Source organism: Hypomesus transpacificus, unplaced genomic scaffold (assembly GCF_021917145.1).
Source record: "Hypomesus transpacificus isolate Combined female unplaced genomic scaffold, fHypTra1 scaffold_107, whole genome shotgun sequence".
Taxonomy (NCBI): domain Eukaryota; kingdom Metazoa; phylum Chordata; class Actinopteri; order Osmeriformes; family Osmeridae; genus Hypomesus; species Hypomesus transpacificus.
In genome coordinates this window covers 184140-211476 of record NW_025813698.1, presented here as the reverse complement: position 1 = coordinate 211476, position 27337 = coordinate 184140, and the positions used below count along the sequence as shown (strand labels likewise).

The window sequence follows — 27337 nt, the reverse complement described above, 5'->3', positions numbered from 1 at the left end:
CACATGCTGACCCCTTTGGTCATTTCCCCCTAAACACACATGCTAACCCCTTTTGTCATTTCTTACCAAAAACACATAATAACCCCTTTTGGACATTTCCCCCTAAACACACATGCTAACCCCTTTGGTCATTTCCCCCTAAACTCACATGTTAACCCCTTAGGTCATTTCATCTGAAACACACAGGCTAACCCCTTTGGTCATTTCATCCAGAACACACATGCTAACCCTTTTGGTGATTTCCCCCTACACGAACATGCTAATCCCTTTGGTCATTTCATCCGAAACACACATGCTGACCCCTTTGGTCATTTCCCCCTACACGAACATGCTAATCCCTTTGGTCATTTCCCCCTAAACACACATGCTAACCCCTTTTGTCATTTCTTACCAAAAACACATAATAACCCCTTTTGGTCATTTCCCCCTAAACACACACGCTAACCCCTTTGGTCATTTCCCCCTAAACTCACATGTTAACCCCTTAGGTCATTTCATCTGAAACACACAGGCTAACCCCTTTGGTCATTTCATTTAAAACGCACATGCTTACCTCTTTGGTCCATCCAAAACACACAGGCTAACCCCTTTGGTCATTTCATCCCAAACACACATGCTAACCCCTTTGGTCAGTTGATCTGAAACACACATACCAACCCCTTTGGTCATTTCATTCTAAAAACACACATGCTAACCCCTTTGGTCATTACATTTAAAACGCACATGCTAACCCCTTTGGTCATTTCATCCCAAAAACACACATGCTAGCCCCTTTGGTCCATCCAAAACACACATGCTAACCCCTTTGGTCATTTCATCCCAAAAACACACATGCTAACCCCTTTGGTCCATCCAAAACACACATGCTAACCCCTTTGGTCAGTTAATCTGAAACACACATACCAACCCCTTTGGTCATTTCATCCAGAACACATGCTAACCCCTTTGGTCACTTCCCCCCAAAACCAAACATGCTAACCCCTTCGGTCATTTCGTCCCAAACATACACGCTAACACCTTTGGTCATTACATCCCAAAAACACATGCTAACCCCTTTGGTCATTTCATCCCAGAAACACCTATGTTATTGATGCCTGCAAAGTCTCCATCTTATCTGCCAAAATGGAGGAGAAATTTGCTGCCATTTGCAGGAAGGTCAATCTGCTAGGTCAGTCCTGATCCATGGCCACCACTGGGGTGTAGTGGACACACAAGCTACAGTAGACACCAACTTAATTCAAGATGTGCCATAGATGTGGAGAACACATGTAGAACTACAAAACCTATTTTAAATTAGACTATTGACTACTTGATAGGATACAATACCAGGTGTAACAACAGGAGTGAGTGAAATGCATATTCATGAACCCTTTTTTCAAAGTTTACACACCACTAATGCAGATCTGTTCTCCAGGCATCCCTCAGCTGGTTCTGATGACTAAAGTGGATGAGGCCTGTCCCGATGTGGCAGATGACCTCAAGGATATCTACATCAGCCAGTACATTAGGACAAAGGTAAGGCACTTTTTGTCCACAGGAATTCAATGAAAAAAAATAGTTTTTTGTTAAGTTGGTTACACTACATAATTAAGTATGACGCTGATGAATAATCGAGACCCACGTACCAAAATCCAACTACAAACGAAACGCGTCAAACTACAGCACTCAACATCCCGACTGAGCCTTTTTGTCTGAGGGTCTTCTGTAACAACAGGAAAGATAAACATGGTGTCTCTTGTAGGCCCAGGAAGTCAGTGTCCGTCTCGGTGTTCCCCTGTCCAGTGTGCTTCCTGTTAAGAACTACAGTGAGGAGCTGGACCTCAGCACTGACATCCTGCTCCTCACTGCTCTGTCCCAGATGCTGCGCAGCACTGACAGCTACTTTGATGACATCAGTGAGCTAGATGTGCATGATTAGACGGCTGCAGCTACCTCTCCTTAGTGCATATCAGTGTGATGTTGACCAACATAATGATCAGCCAATCAGGATTCGAGAGCAGTCCCCTGTGCTTTAGCCTCCCACGTGCATGGTGCAAATGCTTATCTGGTGGCAGTGGCGTGTTCAGGGAGTGGCCTAGGGTGGCACGGGCCACCCCTGAAATCTGATTGGCCACCCCAATATCTTAAAATATGATTGGCTATATGCCCAATCAGAGGCGGGCCACCCCTATCAAAAATGTCTGGACACGCCCCTGTCTGGTGGGTCACTGCCCCCCCTTCATGTAGAATGAAAATACATCTTAAAAAGAGCACCACTTTAAAGATGAGCATTTTTGGCTTTTATTAGCTCACTGTTTAAGTGTGTGTGTACCATGTAAGTGGAGGTCTTACTGCAGAGACTGGGGTTCAAGTCCCACTTGTCTATCTTCCATGATCTGTTGCAAATTAAGCATGTATCTTTAAAAAAAAGCACGCTGAACTTTACTTGGGTGAAAATGTAAGTAGAGCCCATAAATCTGCCTCCAAATATTTTGACATTAATAAAAAAAATAGGTTTGAACTGCAATCCAATAAAGCAATAGTCAGTGGACAGAGAAACGGAAACTTTATTAATGTACAGTTAGCCAGACAGTACAGTTACTGTACAGAAAATACAACTGGAGTAAAATTACGGCTATAATGTACATGACAAGAGAAATGGCTGATAACTTAAAATGAAACCACAAGCGGTCAGTGGGCATCCTAACTGCGTGATGTCTAGGAAAACAAATGTCATTGCATTTGTTGTACATTACTGGTATCTAGGCAGATTATGATTTGGCAGCTGAGTTCAACAGGAAAAAAGTAACAACATTATTAATTGTAGGATTTTGTTCTCACCGATAACTTGGAAGAACAAATTAACATTTCAAATAGTGTTTAAAATACGTATGCAATGTTAGTGTAGGTAAAAGACACAGGCTTTCGAGCGTTAAGGTTAAACTTAAAATGACAGACTCAAGCACTTTGACGTCAACTGATCGCTGACGTGTTAGATACACTTAGCTGGCTGCTCCATTAGAGCACACCAAAAACATGCCTGTCTCAAATCCTGTCCAACCCTTCTCCTGTCCTTTTCTTTCCTAGATAACAACAACTGATTTGATAGCAATATCTGTTATATCCAAGGCCTGCACAGGCTTCATATTGCACATCTGTCAAGCTCAGTGGTTGACAAAGTAAACAGGGACAAGGAAGTGTGGTGAGAGAATTGGGATGGGCCCCAGAATCCTACTTTCTTACCAACTGCCATCTGATAGACTTGAGACTTTGGTCTTGGCACAGCGAAAGATCCTCCAACTAAGTACAAAGCATTTTGAAATGGCTTCCTTCATTCTGTCAACTGGGCTTAGATGAGAACAGTAAAACAACTAAAACAAGGCAGCAAATTGAGAAAGCCATTTAAACTGTAAAACAATCAGGTTTTAGTGCAGGACAAACACACACACATGTCCAATGGGGGATTTCCTGCACAGGTACAGGGTATGGAGCAGGACATAGGTCAGAGCAGTATTCTTGGCACATGTATTGCAGCTATGAGCTGTGTCCCCAGGCCTCCAGTGTAAACACGTGCATTTACATCACCCCCTCCATAAACGGGTTGGACTTGGCTTTAAAACGTGTACTTTTGATCAAAGGCCAATTCACATAATACCCATTAAGCAAATATTTGGAATGGTATAATTTCTGTTGTCACTCACCCACGTCTCTGTAGGTAAGGGATATTGCATTGTGCCATTCTGTAAAAGCGCTTTGATTTCTACAGGTCGTGGGTTGTTTGCGGCTGTGTGTTAAGTTCAGCTACACTGGGTCACTAAGTGTGCTGTGGCAGAGAGGGGTTCTCACGTATGAGGTGGGAGTAGCATGCTAGATTATACACCCTCCTTTAAGTCTAGGGTTATGACCACTCATATGCCTCGAATTAAAGATCCTATCTGAGACTAGAAGCTGAATATCGACGGCATGAGTTGAGAGAGGCATCAAAGCAGTATCAGATTCTGACGAAGCTTTCGCATTTTTGTCTGTCAAAGTGTTTCTGTGTGCACTATGGCAGTTTCAGAAACGCTGCTGGAGGAAGCGGGATCTGATTGAGGAGGGAATGTCACTTTGGCGCTCTGTGTTCAGACCTGACACACTGTGCTTCATCACATCCACATTAAAAACATTCACTTTTCAAACAGTAAAAAAAAAAAAAAAGAATTAACAAAGAACTTCCTCTACAGAACTGTACAAGATTAAAAATGATCAATAATTAGTTATACATATTTATATAACAACATTGGTTACTTAATATCACTATAAAGATGTATTGTATTTGATTCTAAATGCAGTATCCCCTTCCGCAAAGCTGCTACACAAACTACACTGAAGATGTTTCCGGTAGTTGAAACAGCATCCATTACAATGGATTTTTGCCAGTAACTGTTTCACTATCAAGCAGACCCAAGGTGTTTTGATCTCTACCCAGCAAATTACTGTAGGGCCTTAAAAGCAATGCCTACCATGCTTGTAAGCCATTACTCCACAGCAGCGGGGGAGGAAATATCGCCCCCTGGAGGTGAGATTTCTAATCTGCTTTAACGATGCAAGGTTTGTTTTAGGTCCACGCTATACCCAGGCCAACATAATATAATGTGTATATGTACATGAAGCACTGGACCCATTAAGTGCCGTAGCAGCCGGGGTGGTATGCAAATGACCCTGCGATAAACACCTTTTCCACATCTCCACCAGTAGAGGCGAATGTCTGGAGATGGCTTGTGAGAGGGGCAGGTTTGGGATGGACAGTGAAAGCGTGGTTCTGTGCTCCCCCCTCCTGACAGGAATCAAGCAGCAGCACTTCCTGTGTTCACTGCCCCCCCCCCCCCCCCTTTGTTTGGAAAGAGGATACTGCATCATTGTAGGCGTTCCTCAGCTCGTGTTCACAGGGCTCTCATGTGCATGGTGCCCTCTACACCTCTGTCAGTTCTGGGGCCGGGCCTCACTGGGGCCCTTCCTTAGGGGAGGAGGGCGGCTGGGAGGACTGGGAGCTGCCGGAGCTCTTCAGGGAGCCCAGGGTCTTGCTGAACCAGGAGTTTTTGGCTGCTTGGATCTCATTCATCAGGACCCCCCGCTGGTGTTCCAGCTCCTGGAGGAGAACGAGGTGGGGAGAGGAATCAGAGCGGGCGGTGACAACACAGGAGTGAGGAACGTACATGTTTATCAATCCGAATTGTAGTCAGGGAACAAGCACGATAAAGGGGGGAAAACCCCTCGATCGGTCACTGAAGTGATTAAGTGATAGGTATCACAATAAGGAGCGGCCCATTCGCCATGCGCTCGCTCAGTGGACGGCGTCTCACCTGGATCTTGCACTTGGCCTCCACCAGCTGCAGCTTGGTCTGGGCCAGCTCCAGCTCCATCTCCCTCAGCTGGCTCTTCAGAGAGTCCTTCTCCTCGTCCTGATCGCCGGGCCCGCAGTCCCTGCTGGGCGGAGGCATCTGGAGGGGCCCTTCTTTACTGAACACCTCCCGGCAACGCTCGCACGCCATCACCTTACTCTGCACGGACCACACACACACGGGTTAACTGTCGTTCAGCCAGTCAACTACCAGACATTAAATCACTCAGACAGGCAGGCAGTCCATCAGTCAGTCAGACAGGCTCACCTTGACTATGTCCAGCTCCTCCTTGGTGGCTGCCTGCTGTTTCTCTAACCGGCTGCTCAGCTGAGAGCAGATCTGGAGGGCAGAGACACCACACAGTGGACAGTAGAATTTAAAAACCTACGGTGACATACGCTTCTCACAGAGAAGAACGACATTTGTGTCTGTTAGAACAGCTTTGTCCACTTCTGCTGTTTATGACGTGCCAGGCTTCTCCGAGAAAAGTGGAGGGTCTCACTGTACCTGTTTGTATTCGGCGATGATGGCTGTGGTTTTCTTGATCTCGGACTCGGCCTTCTCCAGCTCCCTCCTGAACACTTCCTTCAGCTAAACACAAGGTGTTGAAAAACCCTTCATTAACGCTTGTTAATGTCCAACACTGCCAACTAGTCCAAAACGTAGCCAACTGGTCCAAAACGTAGCCAACTAGAGGCGCCATCGATACTTGAGCGAAGAATGGAGGATGGAACCACCCAGGCTCAAACAAGTAGGAAGTGATGGGCGGAGCTCGGGGGGGGGGGGGGGGGGGGGGGTGTCACCTGTGCCGTCTCCTCTTCCTGCCTCCTCTTCTCCTCCTCCGTCTCCACCAGGCGCTGCTTGGTGTTCAGCAGCTCCTTGTTCAACACGTCCGCCTTGTCCTCCGCCTGGAAGGCAACGCCATCGCACGCTCGTTTACCCCCGGCTAGACACGGCCTGCTCTACATGTGTGTCTACCCCCCATGAAGGAGGGGGGTCCTCACAGCAGCTGGACAGGGCTGCTTTTCACACATCCTACCCAATCACCCTACCCGTTTTACAAGCAATGTAATGTAATGTTTAGCTAAAATTAGGTGTTGAGGACTATTGTGGACGATGTACTGGTCACATCTCAGTCTGGGATATTTTAAGGAGCCTTGTAAGTATTCCTCCAGTGATAGGTAAGGTGTGTGTAGGGGGACGACGACTCAAAGGTCAGGGGTCAGTACCTGGTCCAGGTCGTTGCGGAGGGCGATCTTACTGGTGACCAGCTCGTGGGCCAGGTCATCGTTCTCCTGCTCGAGACGCATGCTGGCCTCCTGTAGGCGACGGTTCTCCCTCTGTGGACACGCACACACGCACACAAAAGCTGATTAGACATGCTTGATATTTGATCATACAAAATCAATTTTAAAAACTGCAATGCAACTTGATCAACAAGACGTACACTGTAGCTAGCAGGTTTACCAAAGCTTTGAGGCACAATGAAAACACGCGACTTTATCAACATGAGACAACACTTTCGATTTGTGGTTTGATCAAATGTTGATCTCAAACATGTTGGTAAACCTTCCAACCCCCAGTGGCACTGTTTCCAAAGCTTTGCTGCATGTGCACATAGAGATACACAAAGACACACACACACACACACACACACAATTGTTTCCTCCTAACAAGGTCTCATGACTAGGGCCTACTCTTCGCACAGCGTGTCTGTCTCACATGACAACACTGTTGGAATGTTCATCTCGTCCTCCCTTAAGTTATAGCCTCCTCTACCACTAATCACATCATAACACACACACGCACACACGCCACTCATCACATGACGACGTCCGATTTCACGCCTCTTCGCTGAACAAGAGCGATGCCTGTGTTTGCGGGCAGGAGCACTGACGGGCAACAAGCGGCACAGACGACGACAGAGCTAGCGATGCAAACTCCAAGTGGAGAGGTATCTTACCTTGCTCTTACTGGGGTCTATCCAGTCACACTAACAAGGGCAAGGGCCCCAGACAACAGCTGTCTACACACACACACACACACAGGTAACTTGGACACACACAAAGACACGTCCTACACACACACCGAAACACCTCAGAATGATCGCCTCTCTTCTCTCTCTCGAGTGGTCAGACTCTCCTCCCTTAGTTCCATCCCTCCCCTGCTCACACCCCACCTCTCTCTCTCTTTCTATCCCTCTCTCTCTCTATTGCTCTCTCTATTGCTCTCCCTCTCATGGTGTTAACAGGGAGGAGGCAGATTGCACTTGAAGGGTTGTACTCATTCCTACCACTGATAAGGAAGTAAAAAGGAAGTCAAAATAAAATGGCTCCAATTGAAATGTGTTACAGACAGGGACATGGTCAGTAGAGACGTACAGGAAGCTGAGGAGGGAGATATAAAGCCTGATGTAGGCACAGTATGAGTGATTTACACTGCCTGGTCTAAGCTTACTAATGAAAGATCCTTTCTTAAAAAATAATTTACTAGCTTCTTACGGCTTGTTGAAAACCTCACTCAAACGACTGTGCTTCTTTAAAGAAAATAGACACTTTATTTAGATGTGTTCACTAAAGGAAAATAAAAAAATTATCTTGTGATATCCCATATCAAGAGCTTCATGAAATTATTATTAACAATTTTCAACATATACAATAAAACTGCATTCATATTTAATTAATATAATATAAAAATAATTAAAAAAATGTCAGTGAACATGGAGACAAAACAAATTACCCTCAAAATAGCTTTTGTTATGACAAACCCCTGTAATTATTATAACTTAAATGTCAGTTTTTGAAAGAAGAAACACATTAAATTAAATCTTACATAATTAAAAGCCACATTATTTCCAGTTTCAAATGCAGGTGTTAAAGAAAGAATCTAAAAAACATACATATATAAAAAAAATAATACTTCAACCGAGGAGGGGAAATGAGCTCAAACTGTCGTTACATCACTTCCATGTCTGTGCCCAGTGAAAGTGTATCAGTTCACTCACAATCCCTTCCTCTTTCTCTCTTTCATGTGTGAGTGTGTGTGTGGCGTCGGCGGCCATGTTCAACGCAGCGGTCTACACAGACCTGAGCTGAGACAGGGAGAGAGAGACAGGCTGTGGGTGTGACTGGGTTCTGGGGGCCACAACACTGCGGTCACGGGTGTAATATTAACAGTAACAATAACGTCTTCATTTCCAGATCCTTCTATCCAAAGCCATGTACAAGGGAGATTTAAACCTGCAACCTCTTAATCTGAAGTCATATGAGCTACACCCAGCCTCTGGTATGGATGACCAAGTTAAATAGACAGCTGACAGTTCTGAGAGAGAGCGTACACCATGCCAGGCTATAACTAAAGAGGACACTGTGGGTATATTTAAAGGGACTGCCACGTGCTGGAGCTGAATACTCCAAACATCCAACCATACAATCAGACCGGTTTCACCCTCTCATGGTGAAGAGAGGTGAGACTTGAGCCCAGGCGTGTTAAGGGGAGAGGGGGGGTGCCTGGCAGCTGTGGCGGCTGAATGCGGGTGTTTGACAGACTGGATTTACCTGGTATCGGTCGATAGGGTCCTCCTGCTGGAGCTGGCTCTCCCTGAAGGACAGGTACTCCTTCTCAAACTTCTTCAGCTTCTTGGTGGGCACCTGGGGGGAGGGAGAGAGAGACAGGTGGGGGAGTTAGCGTCGGTTGATGGGTTGGAACCTTCTAAAAGTCAGGGTTTAATCTATAAATGATTCAATTCCGAGTCAATTTAAGATAAGTTAGCCCATGTAAACAAAAGGAAAGGATTTACTCGAGATCTTGCAGTTCACAGTTTCTACCACAAGATGGAAACACATGCATGGCTGAGGATTCTTCATGGGATTCTCCTACATACTGTGGTAATTTAGAGGTCTATTCCAAGTCTATTTCATTACGACAAGCAAGGTGAACCCATTAAAGGTCCCTTCATGAAATAACTTCTTCAGTTGTCATCCAAGGTATAGTTAAACACACTGGAGAAATCCAAATATGAATGAACAAATATCTACTTCCACCTGTACACGATCATCATGAGACAACGTTTTTACAATGTAGTAAATACAGTAGAGTAAGATAAACATTTCTTATTGCACTTGTATAGACCAACACAAACACTGTAGCTCATTGAGTCTGGGCTCTCAGAGCCAGGAAAGGGAAACGTTATCCCTCCTGTGTGGAAAGTGGGGTTGCCATGGCACCTGTTGTTAAGGAGGTAGGTTACAGGTTAGTCTGTGGAGAAACCAGTCGCCAGGGAGGAGCTATGCTCATGGATATGGCCTCTCAAGGGTGTGTGTGTGTGTGTGTGTGAGAGAGAATGAGAGGGTCTCAACGACTGAAACCAAAAACAAGCAGGCGAGGAAGGGAACGAGAGATGAGAGATGAATGAGGGCGACCGACAGACAGGAAGAGAGGGAGGGATGTACAAGAGACGACCGTGGCTGAGAAAAGAGAGAAGGAAAAATATGGAGCCACACAAAGAACGCAAAGAGGTGATGCGATCGCAGGGCAAGAGAGTGAAGGATGAGTGTGTGTGTTGGTGTGTGTGTGTGTGGTGGGTCGGTGTTAGAAGGAAGCTGACAAATGGGGTCGAAAGAATAAACAATGTAGGAGATGGGAGGAACAGAGAGAGAGAGAGAGAAAAACACTATCTCCTTAGTCAACCGGGCAGTCAAGCCTGGAGTCTTAAGTACCCTCAAAACACACAATGACATCTGGTGAGACTGAAAGCACTACTTCCCTCAAAACACTGCCTTATCACATGACAAGGGTTTGGAAGTTAGTCAATGGTCACCTATTACGCTAATGTGTCAACTGCTCTTGTGAAGGACGGCTGTCAAGGGAGCCCATTGTGACACTGTTCCTAACCGACCCAGATCGTGGGCAACAACCTTTGACCTTTGCGACCCAGGATGCACGCACCCCCAGGGTTACCAACGCTCCAGCACATGGTACCCACCACACACATGATCTATTGTCATGTCCTTGAGCACACGAGTGCATCTCAGCCCCTTGATTTACCTCAGAGGCGTTGCGTTGTAACTATGTGTCCTTACTGCCGAGTCATGTATCTTGTAGGGAAGGAACAGTAAAAACCAGCAATCTATCGTTTTTAAAAGTCATAGTGAGAAGGCCTGTATGGTGAGTAAGTGTGTGTGTGTGTGCTAAGGTTATAAAATGGAGGGGCTGTTTAATGACCCTTGGCCTTGTTTGGGAACAATAGGCACCTTGGAAGAGGTTTCTCCACCCCCTCAGCCCCTCTGTTCCTGACAACTGAAGCCAACAGAGTGTGTGTGTGTGTGAGTGTATGTGTGTGATCACGACCACTACTTCTAGAAACAGAGATTAGGTAGGAACATTTTTATTCAACATTTGACTTAAATACTTGATACACATTCAACGTTTCCTTCTCAACAGCCGCCTGAATTTCCGTCCATCCTGTATGATGTGGGCCTGCCAGTATGATATGGCATAGTGACTTCTGGACTCATTTTCCCATCTCTGCTCAGCTTTATGACAATATCTCTGCTCAGCTTTATGACAACATCCTTTCCAGGAGATGAAATATTAACACAATGCAAAGACATGTCCCCTCACATCTGCTACGCCTTAGTGACTTTACCATGCCACACAAGCTACAGTATTTCAAAATGTTCAGAAATACAACAAAATGTTATAGTCCACCAGTGCCTAAATGATTCAGTCATGGATAGAACATGACCTCCCAACATGCTATCTATTATATCCTCCAGATACTACATTTACACACTAGAGCGTAAGAGGTTAGATGCACTAGAGACCTACCTAACCTGCACCAGAGAGTAAGAGGTTAGATGCACTAGAGACCTACCTAACCTGCACCAGAGAGTAAGTGCAGGATAAATAGCAGAGCAGTCACACCTGTACACACCTGTCTCACAACCCTCTCTCTACCGCAGCTGTGCTTAGCGTTGCTTAGTTATAGCGACACGCTGTTCCACACCCCGATCACTGCCTCTCCCTTAAAACATAGAGACACCGCACACATGCCAGCCCGCATGTGTGAAGCCATGCTTGCCGTATCGGTAATTAACTGATAAGACTATCAAATGTATTTGTATAACTCTTTTTACAAGCTCAATCTCACAGCTATCAATACAACTCTCCCCCCCCAACAAGAATGACATCTAGCTAGACCAAAAGGATATTCTTTTAAGAACTAGCAGGACAGTCGGCTGGAGAATAGGGTGATAAGGAGAGAGGCGGTTGTCTCTTGTGTAAGGGGGACCCAGAGGCCTTTGCATACTCAAATGATGAAAGTCAGAATGTCCGTTTCAGAAAAAACTGGGTCATGTTTCAATTCAGAGACCAATGTGAGGGGCACACATAGTACCGCGTGCATGCCTCGTACACAAACACACACAAACACACTCAAACACACACATGCAGTCACGCACGCTAAGGTTAAGAATAAGGTCTCCATTGATTCGGAAAAAAATCTCTAATTGAAACAAATTGACAACTAGTAATGCTGTTAGCATTCTGACATCCTGCAGAGTTTGGGTGAAGGCTAATGTTACAAAACTTGAGAAAAGACGGCTAATCACAAGGAATGTACTGTTCTACGGTGGCAATTCGTTATCTCCACCACAGCAAACACATACACATCTCGACACTCACAGGAAAAGACACAAAGCGTTCTCGTTCTAACAAACACGTCACAAACGACCTCTTTCACTTTGACAGTGTCGGAGAGAGGTGCTCAACCGACACTTTTGACAGTGTGGTATCCGAGCCGGAGCGTGCCACAGTGAGAGAGAGACCTACCACGTGTCTGGGCTTGGAGTGGGCCACCATGTTGGCCAGAACGTCCTCCTCACAGAACTGGTTGATGACGTGAGCGTCGTACGCCACCGTGATCGAGATTTCTTCCATCATCTTGAGAACGCTGGCTTGAGGCAGGTGGATGAGGAGGAGATGGGAGCCGAGCAGACTCGTTTGTGTCACAGTGGCTTGTTCTGAAGGGTGACTGGTCTTCCTGGCTGTCCCTCAGGGCACTTGCCCCGCCTCCCCCAGAGGGAGGGAGAGAGGGAGCGACCGTGGGAGTGTCAAATGGAACAACACACACCTGTTTGTTTCCCTTCCCGTTTCTCTCTCTCTCTTTCGCTCGGCCGGCGTTCTCAAGCCCCGAGGCGGATGGTCAGTCTTTTCCTCTCTTTTCTCCAAACGGCCAGGTCGTTTCTCTCCCTCTTTCTCCTCTCTCTCTTTTCTACAGCTCGTCTGCTTGTGCGGAGGTATGTGTCGTCTGTCTTTCCTCTTCTCAGGTTGCGCTTTGAATGTTATTAACCCCCCTGCACACTCCGTTCTCAGTAAGATTACGTTTGGTTTAGTTACACTCTGGTCACACACGCACACACACACCCCTCCATGTGTGTGTGTGTGTGTGTGTGAGAGAAAGGGGAGGAGCGAGCAAGAGAGAGGAAGTCTTGGAGCTGTCAGGCAGACCGCAATGACTTGTCAGTTCCACACCAACACGGCCCATTTGTAGACTTGCAGATGGAACAACTTTTTGCGCAGCAAAGTTCCCGAGGACCCTGGGTAAGCTGTAGCACCAGAACCTTCTAGAACAGAGGCTTGCTATCTCTGGATAGACCTCCCTGTAGGACCTCCCTTTCCTCCACTCAGGGGAGAAGCATCGTAGCAACCCCTACCAACCACGCATGTTTCTCTTTCTTTATTAAGTACCACTCTTTTCCTCCCCCAGCATGCCTTTTCGTCTCTTAACTGAAACTGCTGAGTCGGAGTCAGTCGGAGGAATTTTTGAGGCGAGGCAGATATACGTGTAAGCCTCAAACGGCTTAACCAATCATATCCTGCGGAACTCTTAAACTCCAACTGAAAATCGTCAGTTAGGGATCCACAAACCAGTTATCCTGTCACCCAATAAAACTATAGAGACTCAAGGCTTTTAGATGTTTCTCTTGTTTGCCTTTTGACGGCAACTTTCTGTCTCCGGGCTGTGTCCTTGGGGTGTTTAAGGGCTGTGAAATTCAAATTCCAGCCATAATCCTTCAGGTTGGGGTTGCTTGTAGACAGCTTAGCCCCCTGTCTCCATCAAGCAGGTGCCGGTGAATTATTTTCCTCTCCTAAGCTGCTTAGGAGTCAAGTTGATCCGCTTTAGACCTCAACGTGAAAAGAAAATATTTAAGAGTAGGAAAATATGAAATGGTCCAGCAGACTTTGCAGGGTAGAGGTCGTAAGCTCAGGGTCTCTCATGAACGTATTCATGAAGCGGGACGGTTGAGAGGTTGGGCTTTACTTGAGCTCTGGTGGTAAGTGGGTTGGGGTCTGAAAGATGGCCCTCTAGTTTGAGTGCTTTTAATGGAAGAGAGCTCTGATCAGTGATGTGATGCAGCGCAAAGCTCTCTCTCTCTCACTCACTCTCTTTCTCTCACTCACTCTCTCACTCTCTACATGCTTTCCTCCCAAGAGAGCTAAGCGCACACACGCAAGTACAAACACACACACGCACCACCTCAAACACACCTCTCTACCTTCTACTGCCAGGAAACATCACACTAAAACACAGCTTAAGAAAGGATACTCCACAACTCAAAAGAAGACAGGTATGTGGAGAAAAGAAAGTGTGTCGAGATAGAGGATGAGTTGCAGAAAATAGAGTTACTATTTCCAGCGCCAAGCCTCGTTTCTGTCAGACCTCCTCAGGCAGTGTGTCACTTCAGAGGAAATTGAGGAGAGAATTCAAATCCCAAGATGCCATGTGGTTTCCTCTTGCCTTCCGTCCTTCTCTCTCTCTCTCTCTCTCTCGCTCTCTCGCTCTCTCTCTCTCTCTCTCTCTCTCTCTCTCTCTGTCTGTTGTTCTCTCACTTTTGCTGGGTGGGGGTTATGTCAGCCACGCCTGAGAGTGTAAGTGTACAGTAAGTTCTCGGTACAATACGTTGAAGTGTGTGCGTGTGTGTGTGTCAGTGAGTGTGAGTACAGCAGCACATTCACACACCTCACACCTAATCGGAGTCAGGGTGACCAGCTGGCTCATAAAGGACAACCTCCAAAATGTCTTTCATGACAGGTCCTAGGTTCACTCTACGATCCAGCATCCAGCGATCTTCTCCAAAACAACTCCAGGATCAGCAACTAGTTATCCACCAGCCAGAACAAGTCAGAAAACAAGGCTGTCCAAAATAATTGTCTTATGTTATCGATATCTGTGGCAAATATTAGCACAAGTCACCTATGTATTTCCCTGGTTGGTGTGGCTGGTAAAAGCCGAGCCACAAAGAAACAGCCAGGCAGACTCAGAGATCAAGGCTGGTTTCACTTTGACGGCTCAGGATCTCCACCCACTGTGATCGCAATCGACCAGTCCCAGCTTCACACGGCCCCCGCAATTCAGATTAGACACACCTCACAGGAAAGGTGATTTTCGCATTCCGCAAGATAAATCACAAAGCAGTGGCTTCGCGTGAGATCCAATCTCCAAGCGGACGAAATCTGAGGGCGAGCGCCACGCCACAGGACACAAACGTCATCCGGGAGAAAGGGGAGGAACGCGAGTCTCTCTGCTCTCTCTTCTTCTCCTGCTGAGTCATAGTCCGACAGACGATGAATGCACCTGTTCAGCTCACCTTGAGCATTACAGTCACTGCAGGTTGCAACTGCCACATATCTCCCTTGCTCTCTCTCTCCCTCCCTCTCTCTCCACTTCACTTCATCACTGTCCCTCCCTCTCTCTTTATCTCCCTCCCATTCTCTTTCACTTTCTCTCTCCTTTTGTCTCTCGCCCCCCTCTCTTTGTTTGCTCCATTTCCCTCTCTCTTTCTCCCATTTGTTACACGCACGTACTCATGTTCACACATGCACACACATTTCCCCCTTACAGTCTCATATGGACTTATCACAAATGCATTCTTCAACCAGGGCTGCTGAGAAAAGGGATTTTTTTTTTATTGTCAACTTTGTGAACGTTAATAAGTTGCACTACTCAAACATGGACAGTCCTAGGGGGACATTTTTCCTGGAGCTTTCACAGATAAGCTGCTACGACACAATTATTGCATAACTTATGCAAAGTCTCTCTGCTCAGGATATCCTGTGGTTAGTTACACAGGGGACGAGGAGATAATGACGGGGTGAGACAGAGAATGGGTAAGAAAGAGGATGGATGTGGAAATCTAGCTTTCACTTGTCTGTTTTTCCCTCCCGAGTGAATGAACAAGACAACAATAACCCTGAAGAAATGCTTGAGTAGGGCCCAATATTCAGTTTTGATTAAACTTGCATTCTACTCATCATTTGAGGAATTCTGCTCCTCTAAACAACTGGCAACATTCAAACGGGAACTCACATAAACACAGACGCAAAAAACAACACATTCACATAGTGTGTATGTCTGTAAGCGTTCGTATACTTTAACCTTGAGCCAAGGATGCTTCCTAAACCTGTCTGTCAGCTTTGGGTCAAGGGCGCCTCTAACTGACCTCAGCACATTCCTCAAATACCCACTAGCTCATTACAGACTCTATGTGGGAGTAGAGTTATTGTTGAGGTTTGTGTGTTGTTCTGTAGCACATCATGGCTTAGAGACTCAAAACAATGAATACCACACACAGTTCTGGATCAATTCATACCATGAGGGATGAATGTGTCCTTTTGTGTGTGCCTTGGTATCCGTGTACTTGTGTGTGTGTTCTGGTGTCTGTGTGTGTGTGCCGTAGTATTTAACGATGGTTAGTATTGGCTTCCTACCTTAATGTTGCAGGCTTGTTCCATCAGCCTGCGGGCATTCTCGGCTGCCCGGTAGCGTTTAGGCAGCTGGACCCTGAAGAACTTGAGAGCCCCTTCGAAGTCTGCCTGGAGTAGGTCTTCTTTGGATGTCTGTGGTCAGAAGACACAGAGAGAGGCCCTGTTAAGACGGCTGGAATCCACCACCATGCTTAGCCCTGTAAGACCCAATTTAAAATTTCAACAACACCTTTAGCTCTCCAAAAAACACATTTGCAAATAAGATTTTTTAAGAACGACCATATTTACATAACCAATGGATCCTATTTTCTTGCTTTGTAATGCTATTGGATAAATTTGGTCTTTCCAAAAAAAAGAAATTAGCAATAAAAAGAGCTAAAGGTGACGTTGTAATTTTACAACAAGGGGTCTTACAGGGTTAAACTTACATGTGCTTCAGTTTTTTGCATTTCCCAGGGAGAATCTCTCAAGATGCACTCATGTCTAAATTGAGGTGAGAAGGAGTTGTACACTGTTGAGGACACTGTTGAGGACTGTTGTTGTTTAACTGTGCGTGTGAGACCTTACTTTGTGTGTGAGACCTTACTTTGTGTGTGAGAATGTCATACCTCGGCCAACCTGATGTTAACATTCGTATTCAAGTATTACAACTAAAAGACTGTCTGCAGCTAAGCGTCAAGGAAACCAAACAGAACTTCTATCGACTTCAAATTCAGACAATAAACATTGCAACTCTCTAGCACCCCCTAATGGTACAACTTCTAACAACCAGTCTGGGGATCCCTCTGTCCAATGCATTTAGTATTTATGTTTTTCAAGGAAAGTAAGAGTTTGTGGACGGTTTTTGGACTTTAATAATAAAAAATTGCTAAGTAAGTAAAGCCAGAGTCATTGCAAGTTGCAAAACGTCTGTAGCAATCAAGCATAACAAGTTCAAGCCACCCATATGTTGTCATTCCGACAGCAGAGTTAACAATCTGAGAAAAAAACGGTTAGTTAGGGGAGCATGGTGCTGTTTTAAAAACTCTAGATTAAGTTTTTCTGGTGGGGGAGGAGAGCTTCTAGTCTCCAACTCATAATCCTGTACCCCCTTTCCCCTCTCTCACCGCCAGCAGCCGTGGTACGAAGAGGCGGTGTCCCATTCCCAGCATCCCCATCACCTTGCAGACCGAGTCTGCCTGCCCGGCCTTCTCCTCCCCCGGGCTGCCCGCCTCCTCTGCTGCCCCGTGCACCGCCATGGGGGCCAGCTGCGGGTCCAGGCAGGGCAGCGGGGGAGGGGCATGGGGGGAGGAGGGCGTCGGAGAGGGAGAGTCCCTCAGAGGGGCCAGGGTGGCGGGTGACTCCAGCGTGTCGTCAAACAGCCCCCCCCCCCCTCGACCGGTCCCACCAGAGTCCAAGTTTGAGCTACGTGGGTCAGGTCCAGGGATTTGTTTCGTCGCCTCCCTCCTTTGAGTCGCTTAGCACAGCCGGCCAAGTGTCGATGAACAACGGGGCTGACCTTTACGGAGAGGTAGTCGATATATCCTCATTGGGCAGTCTCACAACGCGGTGAGGCAAGGGGACGGAGAACAGAACAAGATGCGGTCGACTGGATTGTACAAACTCAGCAGAAAACCGGCTGAACGTCAGCCCAGGGCACAATTGATCCAGTTCATTAGAGCACCACAGAGATTTCAATAACAGTGAGAGCTTCAGGTCCATGCAGCTTCATCCACTGTCAGAGGCCCCAAACTGCCCATTGGCTTGATGAGACAACAGTCATAAAATGGAGTGCTACAGGCACTGCTGCTAGCATAGTGTGATGATCCGGAGCTTTCCCCGTTTAGATCAGGAACACGGTCCACAAGCTCTTCACACTCATCTTCCTTCACAAAGCCTTTTCTTCCCCAAAGATTGTACGCTGGCACACTGTTGCCTAGCAACGAAATCCACCCGGCACACTGGGTTGGGGTTTAGGCAGGTGACAGACAAGTATAAAATCATTTATCCTCTTCCTCTTCCTCCTCTTTCTTCTTCAGAGAGAGAGAAAGAGAGAGCGAGAAAAAACCCCGTCAAACACTGAAGACCTCTCAACGAGGAGCCATCGAAGCAAAACAACAAAAACACACTTTTATATATCGGTGATAATCATCGATGTCACTGACAGTTGGCTTTAAAAACTTAAACCAACAAGGGTGTCCTTCCCGAAATGGTTGTTCTCTACAACCCACTACAGCAGAGAGTCCTCACACAGAGGAGAGTTTTCTGAACTGTTCTGTCTCAGAGACCCAGGCTGATTGGCCGGATGTGGCGTGTGAGCGTGGCGTCGTGAACGGCTCCCTGGCCTCCCAGGCTGGCGACACAGAGCCAGGGCGAACGACAAACAGCCATGGCCGGAGCAGGACAACCAGTCAGACAGATGGCGCCTTTAAATGTGAGAGAGAGTTTCAGTCTGTATCTTCCACCTCCTTCCCAGGAGCACCCCCAAACACTTGCCCAGTCAAGCACAAGACAACATGGGGCAATTAGCCTTGGAGAGAACCGTGGCTGCTTCAAGCAGACGTCCAGTAAATAGGTCCGGTCCTGGGGGTCTGGTCCTCGAAAGAAGAAGTCAAATTTGATGAGACGGGGGTTCCCAACGCAGACAGGAGAGACGCAGGGGGGGGGTCTCTGAAGCGTGCGTTTGTGTCGTGGCTTGGCAAGGCAGGTGAAGAGACCACTGCGGAGTCCCAACCCTCCCTTCCTCTCTCTCCTTCTCCTCTGTTGGGTGGTCCTCCAAACTGAAGGGGCTTGTGATGCTAACGGCTAACTGCCATTGCCGCTCTCCTGGCGAGCTCCCCCTCGCAGAGTTCAGGGGCTGGGCAGTCCACAGCAGAGCACGCACACACACACGAAAAGAGAGAGGTGGATGTGAAGGTGGGAGACAGAACGAGCATGCAGCAGGAAGGGAGGGAGGGAGCGTCCACTGCTAGAAGAAAAGAAGAGAAGAAACGGAGTAAGGGACACAGGAGGAGGAGAGGGGTCTGGGGACTGGCTGTGCAGATCCGCTTGAGCTAGACATCCCTTGGAAAAAAAATTGCAACGCCCTCCCTCAACCTCTCTTTCTCTTGTTTTTGCACCGTTGCTAAATGCTAAACGCTAGCTGATGCTACTGCTACGGTGCGTGCGTGCGCGCTCCAAATGGCATCGGCTTGACAGACAAGTGCACAGGGGGAGACACTAGGGAGTGGTGGAGAGCGAGAGCGAACGAGAGACGGCAAGAGAGTGAAAGGGGAGGGGTCGAGGGAGCCTCAGGGGAGCATGTCGTCATAACCAGCCAATAAGAAACAGGCAGTGCAACCCCGCTCACTCCCTCCCTTCCCTCACATTCACACTCGTTCCTTTTTCATCCTCCCATTTCATATCTGCGTGTCTCTACCTCTCTCCCCTCACAGCAGAAGAGAGCATTATAATAACAAAGACTGGAAGACATGTGAAGAGCCAGTGTCTCTTCTTCCGATCCAACTAGAAGGATCCGGGACCACAGACCACAGTGGCGATGGCACAAAGTGTTTCCATTACAAAGCCCTTTTGTCCCTCTTCATCTTTTTCTACAAGTCATCTCTCTCTCACTCTCTCTTCCTGTCTGTCTATCTGTCTGTCTCTCTGTCTGTCTTTCTCTCTCTGTCTCTCTCTCTTCCTCCAGTTCACACATTAGTCTGCCTCTCTTCACCTTCTCCTCCCCTCTATATCTTTTCCTTTGGTCTGCCTCTCAGACTGGGCGCGGTGTATGAAGGGATGAGTCAACCTGCGTGTGTAAGTGACCCCATCTTGCGCCTCCTCTTCACTTCCTCCCTCATATGTGGTTCTGATGAGCGTAAGCTCTCGTTAATGGGATGTTGTGCATGGAAGCCAAGAGCTGTATTGGTGCTTGTTTGAAGTGAACATTTAGGCAATGGCAGTCTGGCTTGAATGAAATTTGTCTAAATGTGATTTTATGTATATTCTTTGAAATACAAGTTGAAACTGTGTTTGAAGGGGAGTTATCAACAGGAACAGACCAAAAAGCATTTGGGAGCAATTAGTAGAGATGCAACCAATCAGAGCAACAAAACGCCATCTAGTTTTTTTTTCTTTTTTCAAAAATGCCTCAACGGCCTTCCTCTGTACTGTCCTCATATTAAACCCACCCCCTGTCAAACGGTTGTAATTGGATAGGCGATATTTATGCCGGAGGGGAATCCTATGGAATGAAAGGACGGACGGACATTGACCTCAGCAAATGAACCATGAGCTTCCTGATTGGTCTGGTTCCCAGGCTAGGACTCTGCCCTACTCTCCTTACCTGCTGGTCTAGGTTTTCCTCATTAAAAAGTAAAATATGCTTTTTAGCAGATGCTTTTATTCACAGTGAGCATTTGACCCAGTGGATAACATTGTTGTAATCAAATGCGAGGTTGTTCATCCATTCATTCGAATGGAGTGTCTATGGTCCACTAAATCTTGGGTAACACCGCATCTCTTGGGAAAATGTCTGTCTGAGATCACGTGGACCTCTGGAGATGAATGTCTGGACAACATCAATGAACCTGTGATACTGTCATCACCTTATTGTGTGCGGCGTCTTCAAGACACACAGATCGATACAACCACAACTGGATCTGATGACACCACTCTGATTTCTCTCCTTCTTCCATTTCCCGTATGGTGGTTTGTATTTTGTCACATGGTCTTACATTCATACTGTTGTGCTCAATTTGAAGAATGCTTCTATTTCACAAACAACTGAAGGACGTCGATACTGAAGAGAAAGGGAATTCCATTCTCACTCAATGTGCTCCATCCATTTGCCATGCAATCACGTGATGCTGGGCACAGAAAAATGTGGGATTCTGATTGGTCCCTGAGATATTTTAGGTGAACTTAACATGGGTTTCAGCAAACAGCACTGGGTGTTGAACGAAGTGGATAGCTAATGTGCTGACAGATAGTACCTTTTTGTATCGTCGCCCAAAGCCGCCCTACTACAAAACCCATAAGAGGTCAAAATTTGACAAAAGCTTGACATATGAAAACAAGTTGCCAGGCAACTTGCCGAGTCAAGGCAGAACAGCACCTGAAGAGTGAGACATCAGCACTTGATGAACCGAAGAGACGGCTTTCTGACAAAATATGATAAAAAAATTTCCAAGACGAAGAATCCACAGAAGAAAAAAAACTCTGGTTGAGAACCAATGAGACAGCTGAACAGATGAAGATGCAGCGCTCAGCTATATAAGCTGACAAACCTCTCTCTTGTCACACCAGCAGTAGGAGACAGCTTCAAGAAAAAAGGTCCTTGAAGTGAAGACAGCTCTCCTCCCTGTTCCCCAGCAGGTGGAGACATTCCCTTCCACTTCACTTCCCCATGCAGCCAACACTCCTTCCACTTCACTTCCTCATGCAGCCAACACTCCTTCCACTTCACTTCCTCATGCAGCCAACACTCCTTCCACTTCACTTCCTCATGCAGCCAACACTCCTTCCACTTCACTTCCTCATGCAGCCAACACTCCTTCCACTTCACTTCCTCATGCAGCCAACACTCCTTCCACTTCACTTCCCCATGCAGCCAACACTCCTTCCACTTCACTTCCCCATGCAGCCAACACTCCTTCCACTTCACTTCCCCATGCAGCCAACACTCCTTCCACTTCACTTCCCCATGCAGCCAACACTCCTTCCACTTCACTTCCTCATGCAGCCAACACTCCTTCCACTTCACTTCCCCATGCAGCCAACACTCCTTCTACTTCACTTCCCCATGCAGCCAACACTCCTTCCACTTCACTTCCCCATGCAGCCAACACTCCTTCCACTTCACTTCCCCATGCAGCCAACACTCCTTCCACTTCACTTCCTCATGCAGCCAACACTCCTTCCACTTCACTTCCTCATGCAGCCAACACTCCTTCCACTTCACTTCCTCATGCAGCCAACACTCCTTCCACTTCACTTCCTCATGCAGCCAACACTCCTTCCACTTCACTTCCCCATGCAGCCAACACTCCTTCCACTTCACTTCCCCATGCAGCCAACACTCCTTCCACTTCACTTCCCCATGCAGCCAACACTCCTTCCACTTCACTTCCCCATGCAGCCAACACTCCTTCCACTTCACTTCCCCATGCAGCCAACACTCCTTCCACTTCACTTCCCCATGCAGCCAACACTCCTTCCATCATTGGCCGGGCACGGAATAGATCCAGTCTGAAAGCAACTCCCAGGTGATACAGTACTTCTGAGGCACTTGTGGACAGTCTGTTAGAGGAGCCACAGAGGAAGTCTGTTTCAGACAATACCCAGCCCGTCAGAGGAAATTGCCTCGAGCAACCGTGAATTTTAAATTGTGAAGGGGGTCAGCGGTAGATGGAGAGCAGTTTGGACAGTAAACACTTTCTGTTTCCCGTCAAACCGGACTTGCCAGTACACATCCTGAAGAAAGAACAGCGATGAAGTTGTTTCGAGCTTACATAAAGCATTTTTGGATAGCTTTACATTTGGATTGTGGTCAAAGTTATAGCCACAGAAAACAAACAGCACTAATGACTGCACACTCATATATAGATTGAACGTGTGTAACTCAACCACAGACTCAAAGTGGAAGCCACTGTGAATATCGATGTTGGCTGAGTCCACAGAATTAAGTTAAACTCCACTGACTGTTTGACAAAGTTGCAGCCAATCATCTTAACCCTAAGTTAGAAGGTTCCGGTAGAGCCAGAGGGTAAAACAGGGTTTAGTCTGTAATACAATTTGGCTGAAAAATGAACAAAGCAACCAGGAATAAATGAGAAGAATACTGACCTTGAGAAGGGCAAGGGCGACATTGAAGATGATGTTTAGACCCTGAGGATGAGAGAAGGACAGGATTAAAACCATAGCAAATATTTGACTTGTACTATATGTGTCTACGGCAAGTATGTGGCTATCACTTTAAGACCTTTTTTCACCAATGATGCTGTAGTGTCGGGAGAACATCATGTCTATTCTAGGAACATAATTGCAGTGTGTTGGTGTTCCTTCATTGACAGATCCCAGGGCTAAAAATAAAAAACGCAGAGGGCCCTAGAGCAGGTTCCTCATTGACATGTTTGGATCACACTTTCACCTCCCATTCCATCATGGCTGCCAGTTCTTGACACCAAACACTGGACCGTCCACGCGGACACCTCGCTAAAGCATTTTCAACTGACTATGAAGAGTAACATAATCAATTTAAAGAATGGCAGAGAGAGAGACAGAGAGAGACAGAGAGAGAGACAGAGAGAGAGAGAGAGAGAGAGAGAGAGAGAGAGAGAGAGAGAGAGAGAGAGAGAGAGAGAGAGGGGGGGGGGGGGGAAGGAGGGAGGGACAGATGGCAGCAGGAGGAGAGGAGAACCAGACAGTCCCTTTCATGGCCAGGTGGGGACACATCACGACCACTGAGTGACAGGCAGATGGATAGATGGCAAAGAGGAAGATTGATAAGGAGATGGGCTGGGGAGGGAGGGAGGGGGGAGAGATATAAGAGGAAAAGGAAAGGGAAAATAGAACAGTGAGTGATGATGAGGAGGTGTGTTTGAGAGAGGTAGGAGACGGTGAGGGGAAAACGAGAGTGAGAAAGCAAGAGAGGGAGTGACAAAGAAGGAGAGAGGGAGAGGGAGGGAGAGAGAGAGAAAGGGTGAGAGAGGGAGAGAGTGAAATGCAATGCTGATGTCAGCTCTGCATGGGAACACCCGTCTCCTCCATCGCTCCGACAACCCGTTCACATGGCAACACGGAGCTAAAAATATCCCTCCACCTCTATAAATAACCAAAGGAAGGGTCTCTATCTGCCTCTTCTGACTGGCTCTAGATGGCGCTAGGGTGTAGGTGTGTGTGTGTGTGCGTGTGTATGCGTGTGTGTGAATGTGTGTGTTTGTCTAGGGGCAACGACAATCTTGATACACGCGGTCTGCCAACAAACGTTCCCATGCGTGTCAAACTGAGATGGAGTCCAACAGAGTCAGCAAGTTGGGGAGGTGGTTTGGATGTGGGTCGGAAAATGCACACAATCGTGTAAAAGTACACGCAAAGAGCACACAAACACAAGGCACCGAATGCACGTGTGCGCAGTATTTTGTCAACCTACGGTTAAGACTGTCACTGTGTCACGGGGGGGGGGGGGGGGAACGGGGAACGGGGAATTAACAGACCGTAACACACACGCATGCCAGTGAGGTCCAGATGTCTACTTACCAACTAAGACAGATAAGACAGAAGAAACCAAGGGGGATGGAAAGACAAGAGAGAACTTGAGAGAAGAGAATGACAACAAAATGACCGAAAATGGATAGTCCAGTACAACGTGAAAAATGAATGAATGTGAAATAAAGATGACAAATAAGGTGTGTGTGTATGTGAGAGAGAGAGATAGACAGGAAAACAGAGATAAACAGAGAGAGAGCAAGGGAGAGAGAGAAACAGAGATTTAGAGACAGAGAGAGATAAAGAGTGAGAGAGAGAGAGAGAGAGAGAGAGAGAGAGAGAGAGAGAGAGAGAGAGAGAGAGAGAGAAAGAGAGAGAAAGAGAGGGAGTGAGTGAGAGAGAAACAAACAGAAAACAAGAGAAGCAGAGCGAGTGAGGGAGAAACGGAAAGAGAGAGAGAACAAGGAGAGAGGAGAGCAGAGGCAGCCTATCAGAGGAAGCGGTGAGCAGGTCAAAGACAAGGAGCAACAGATTCTCATCATGCGGCTCACTGGCTGAGAAAGGCCCAGGAAACTTTTAATTGTTCCGCCTGGGGCTTGGGCTGAAACAAGGAGGAGGAGAGGCAGAAACACTAAGAGAAGCATGTAGAGCTCCCCCTGGAGGTGGCATTCAGTAGTGCCGGGGTAAGGATTTACTAAGGGTGTACATGACGGCCCCTGAGCTTCTTGTCACCGTTTCATCTGACGTGGTTTTTTTAATGAGATCTCAGAGGCACGTTGAGACGCAGGAGAACGGGAGGGGGGGGGGGGGGGGGGGAAACGTGAGCCTTCCTGTCTTCCTGAGAAACCCAAGCCAGTGTGCGTGGGGGAAAAAAAACGCTTCAAAAGCAAGGTCAGAGGCCCAACGGCGGCAATTGGCCGCTTGGTGAATCTCTGTGTGGAAGGCGGGGGGGAGGTGGTTTGGATGTGGGTCGGAAAATACACACAATCGTGTAAAAGTACACGCAAAGAGCACACAAACACAAGGCACCGAATGCACGTGTGCGCAGTATTTCGTCGACCTACGGTTAAGACTGTCACTGTGTCACAGGGGGGGGGGGGTGAAGGTGTTGCTGTGGCGTACCTCGCAGAGCAGCAGGTCCGTGATGTGGAACACCATGCAGAGGGGGAACTTGGCCGTGAAGAGGGTGAGGAACCACTGCGAGGCGTACATGTGGGCCTCCAGGTTCATGTCCTGGAAGTGGGACCACAGCTCGGGAATCTGCTCCTGAGGAGGACAAGAGAAGAAGATGAACGAGAAGACTGAGAAGATTTCGACGAAGATTTCGAAGATTCCCTCGAAAGCCCTACACCTTTCTAAGCACAAACGGCTGCAGTGGGGCACCCCAGTAGCTGACTGGATAAGTGGACATATCCATGTAGGGTGAGGCCATATAGCAGCGGCCTGGGTTTGAATACGGCCTCGGCCCTTTGCTGCATGTCTTCCCTTTCTCACTCTCCCAGCCTTTCCTGTCACACTTCACTTAAAACTGTCCAATAAAGCGCGCCAAAAGATATTTCTTGAAAAAGTGCCACCAACTGTACTGTATATTCTGGCCCATCTCTCTTGCTGATGTTTTGCCCGGGATGGCAAGAGTAGCTACTAGCTAATTGCCTGTATTGCTGTAGCTACTGTATGGTTGAGTAGAATGATTATTTTACTGAAAACAATAGTGTGTGTGAGAGAAGCAATTGGGCATGCTTGGACATGTGTCAAGCATGCGCCAGGCTGTGACCTCAAGGGCTAAATCAACTTAACAACTCACACCTTGTAGTAGGAGCAGATAGAGGATGGTAGCAAAGAAGAAGAAGCCATGCTGTAAACACTGGCTTGACTCCGACCCGTATGCTAACCTTTAGCAGTCGATGCTAACTTCCTTGCCATTGGAGACTGTCAATACTAACCCAGTTTCATTTAATGCTGAAAGAAAGCCATTTAAGGAATAGGGGGGGGGGCGTAAAGTGTGTTTGAGTGCCAAAATAAACTCCAATTAGGAGTGGATTTAGTCTCAACTCAAGTCAGAGTCAAGCTGACTCCAACACATGCCTTTACTCTCACTGACCTTCGCCCCTCCTCCCTGAGAGTGGTGTGTGTGAGTGAGTGTCAGTGTTCAGTGGGTCTCGGGGTATAGCACACACACACACGACACACAAAAAAAAACAAGTTTAAGAGACAAGTGCAGACTGACCTGTAGCAGTCTCTCCAGCTGGTAGAACTTGCAGTGTAGGTCCTCAAAGTTGTTCTTGTACAGAGCTCTGAGTCCATAGTCATACATGATCTTCACCAGCACGCAGAAAGCCTGCTCCTCGGGCATCTGAACAGAGGGGGGGGGGGGGAATGAGTAGGGTGCCAAAGAACGAAAAAGAAGATCAGAATAGAACACAAGGCTTCTTCACCAGGAGTGATCATTAAGAAGTGTTCACTCTGTGATACTGTAAGTCATTTGAAGCATTCAGTATATTTGTAGTAACTGAGAATATGAACATTGGAAATATTGAGACCCATCACTCTTTGTCTCAGTGGACATGAAGTTGGTGGATTGGATGAGGAGAGAGGCGAGGGCATTTTAATCCGTACATGACAAGAAATGGGGGGGGGGATAGGACGTGCGTGTATGTGTGTACAGACACACATACAAGGACAGAGGAGGGTATTTAATCAGTACGGCAGCCTGTGTGTCCCGGGCTGAATGGGCTTCTGCAGGTAGACAGGCACAGCCATTAATATTCCTGACACCTCCTGGGCTTCCTGCATTCAAAAGGACCTCTCCACTTCTCCTTCCCTGCACCCCCCCCCCCCCCCCCGATCACTCCACTCTCTCACTCTACCCCCCCGATCACTCCACTCTCTCACTCTACCCCCCCCCCCCGATCACTCCACTCTCTCTCACTCTACCCCCCCCCCCCCGATCACTCCACTCTCTCACTCTACCCCCCCGATCACTCCTCTCTCTCACTCTACCCCCTCCCCCGATCACTCCACTCTCTCACTCTACCCCCCCCGAT

At 47.4% G+C, this 27337-nt stretch overlaps 2 protein-coding genes across 8 annotated transcripts in view; one reads left to right on the top strand and one right to left on the bottom strand.

The window, feature by feature from the left end:
• The first annotated feature begins 1091 nt into the window (after positions 1–1091).
• On the top strand, positions 1092–1934 carry LOC124487951 (interferon-induced protein 44-like). Its single transcript, XM_047050365.1, has 3 exons — positions 1092–1168; positions 1415–1515; positions 1742–1934. The coding sequence occupies exons 1-3, from the start codon at positions 1123–1125 to the stop codon at positions 1916–1918; spliced, it is 324 nt and encodes a 107-aa protein (XP_046906321.1). The 5' UTR covers positions 1092–1122; the 3' UTR covers positions 1919–1934.
• A 594-nt stretch (positions 1935–2528) lies between these two features.
• The window catches only part of rabgap1l (RAB GTPase activating protein 1-like), a 72924-nt gene continuing 48115 nt past the window's right edge, over positions 2529–27337 (bottom strand). For 2 of the 7 annotated variants that reach the window (XM_047050289.1, XM_047050290.1), the window contains exons 16-27: positions 26521–26646; positions 25416–25559; positions 24345–24347; positions 22932–22973; positions 16131–16259; positions 8918–9010; positions 6590–6700; positions 6164–6268; positions 5868–5951; positions 5628–5699; positions 5322–5519; positions 2529–5107 (exon numbers count right to left, since the gene is read on the bottom strand). In XM_047050289.1, coding sequence (XP_046906245.1) covers positions 4961–5107; positions 5322–5519; positions 5628–5699; positions 5868–5951; positions 6164–6268; positions 6590–6700; positions 8918–9010; positions 16131–16259; positions 22932–22973; positions 24345–24347; positions 25416–25559; positions 26521–26646 — 1254 coding nt within the window. In that variant the 3' untranslated portion in view covers positions 2529–4960. The other 5 variants (XM_047050291.1, XM_047050292.1, XM_047050294.1 and 2 more) reach the window with 5 other exon arrangements.

Coding starts and splice junctions, on each gene's coding strand:
- LOC124487951 (XM_047050365.1), top strand. CDS start 1,123: ATGGAGGAGAAATTTGCTGCCATTTGCAGGAAGGTCAATCTGCTAG. Junction 1,169..1,414: donor CAGGAAGGTCAATCTGCTAG/GTCAGTCCTGAT, acceptor TCTGTTCTCCAG/GCATCCCTCAGCTGGTTCTG. Junction 1,516..1,741: donor GCCAGTACATTAGGACAAAG/GTAAGGCACTTT, acceptor TGTCTCTTGTAG/GCCCAGGAAGTCAGTGTCCG.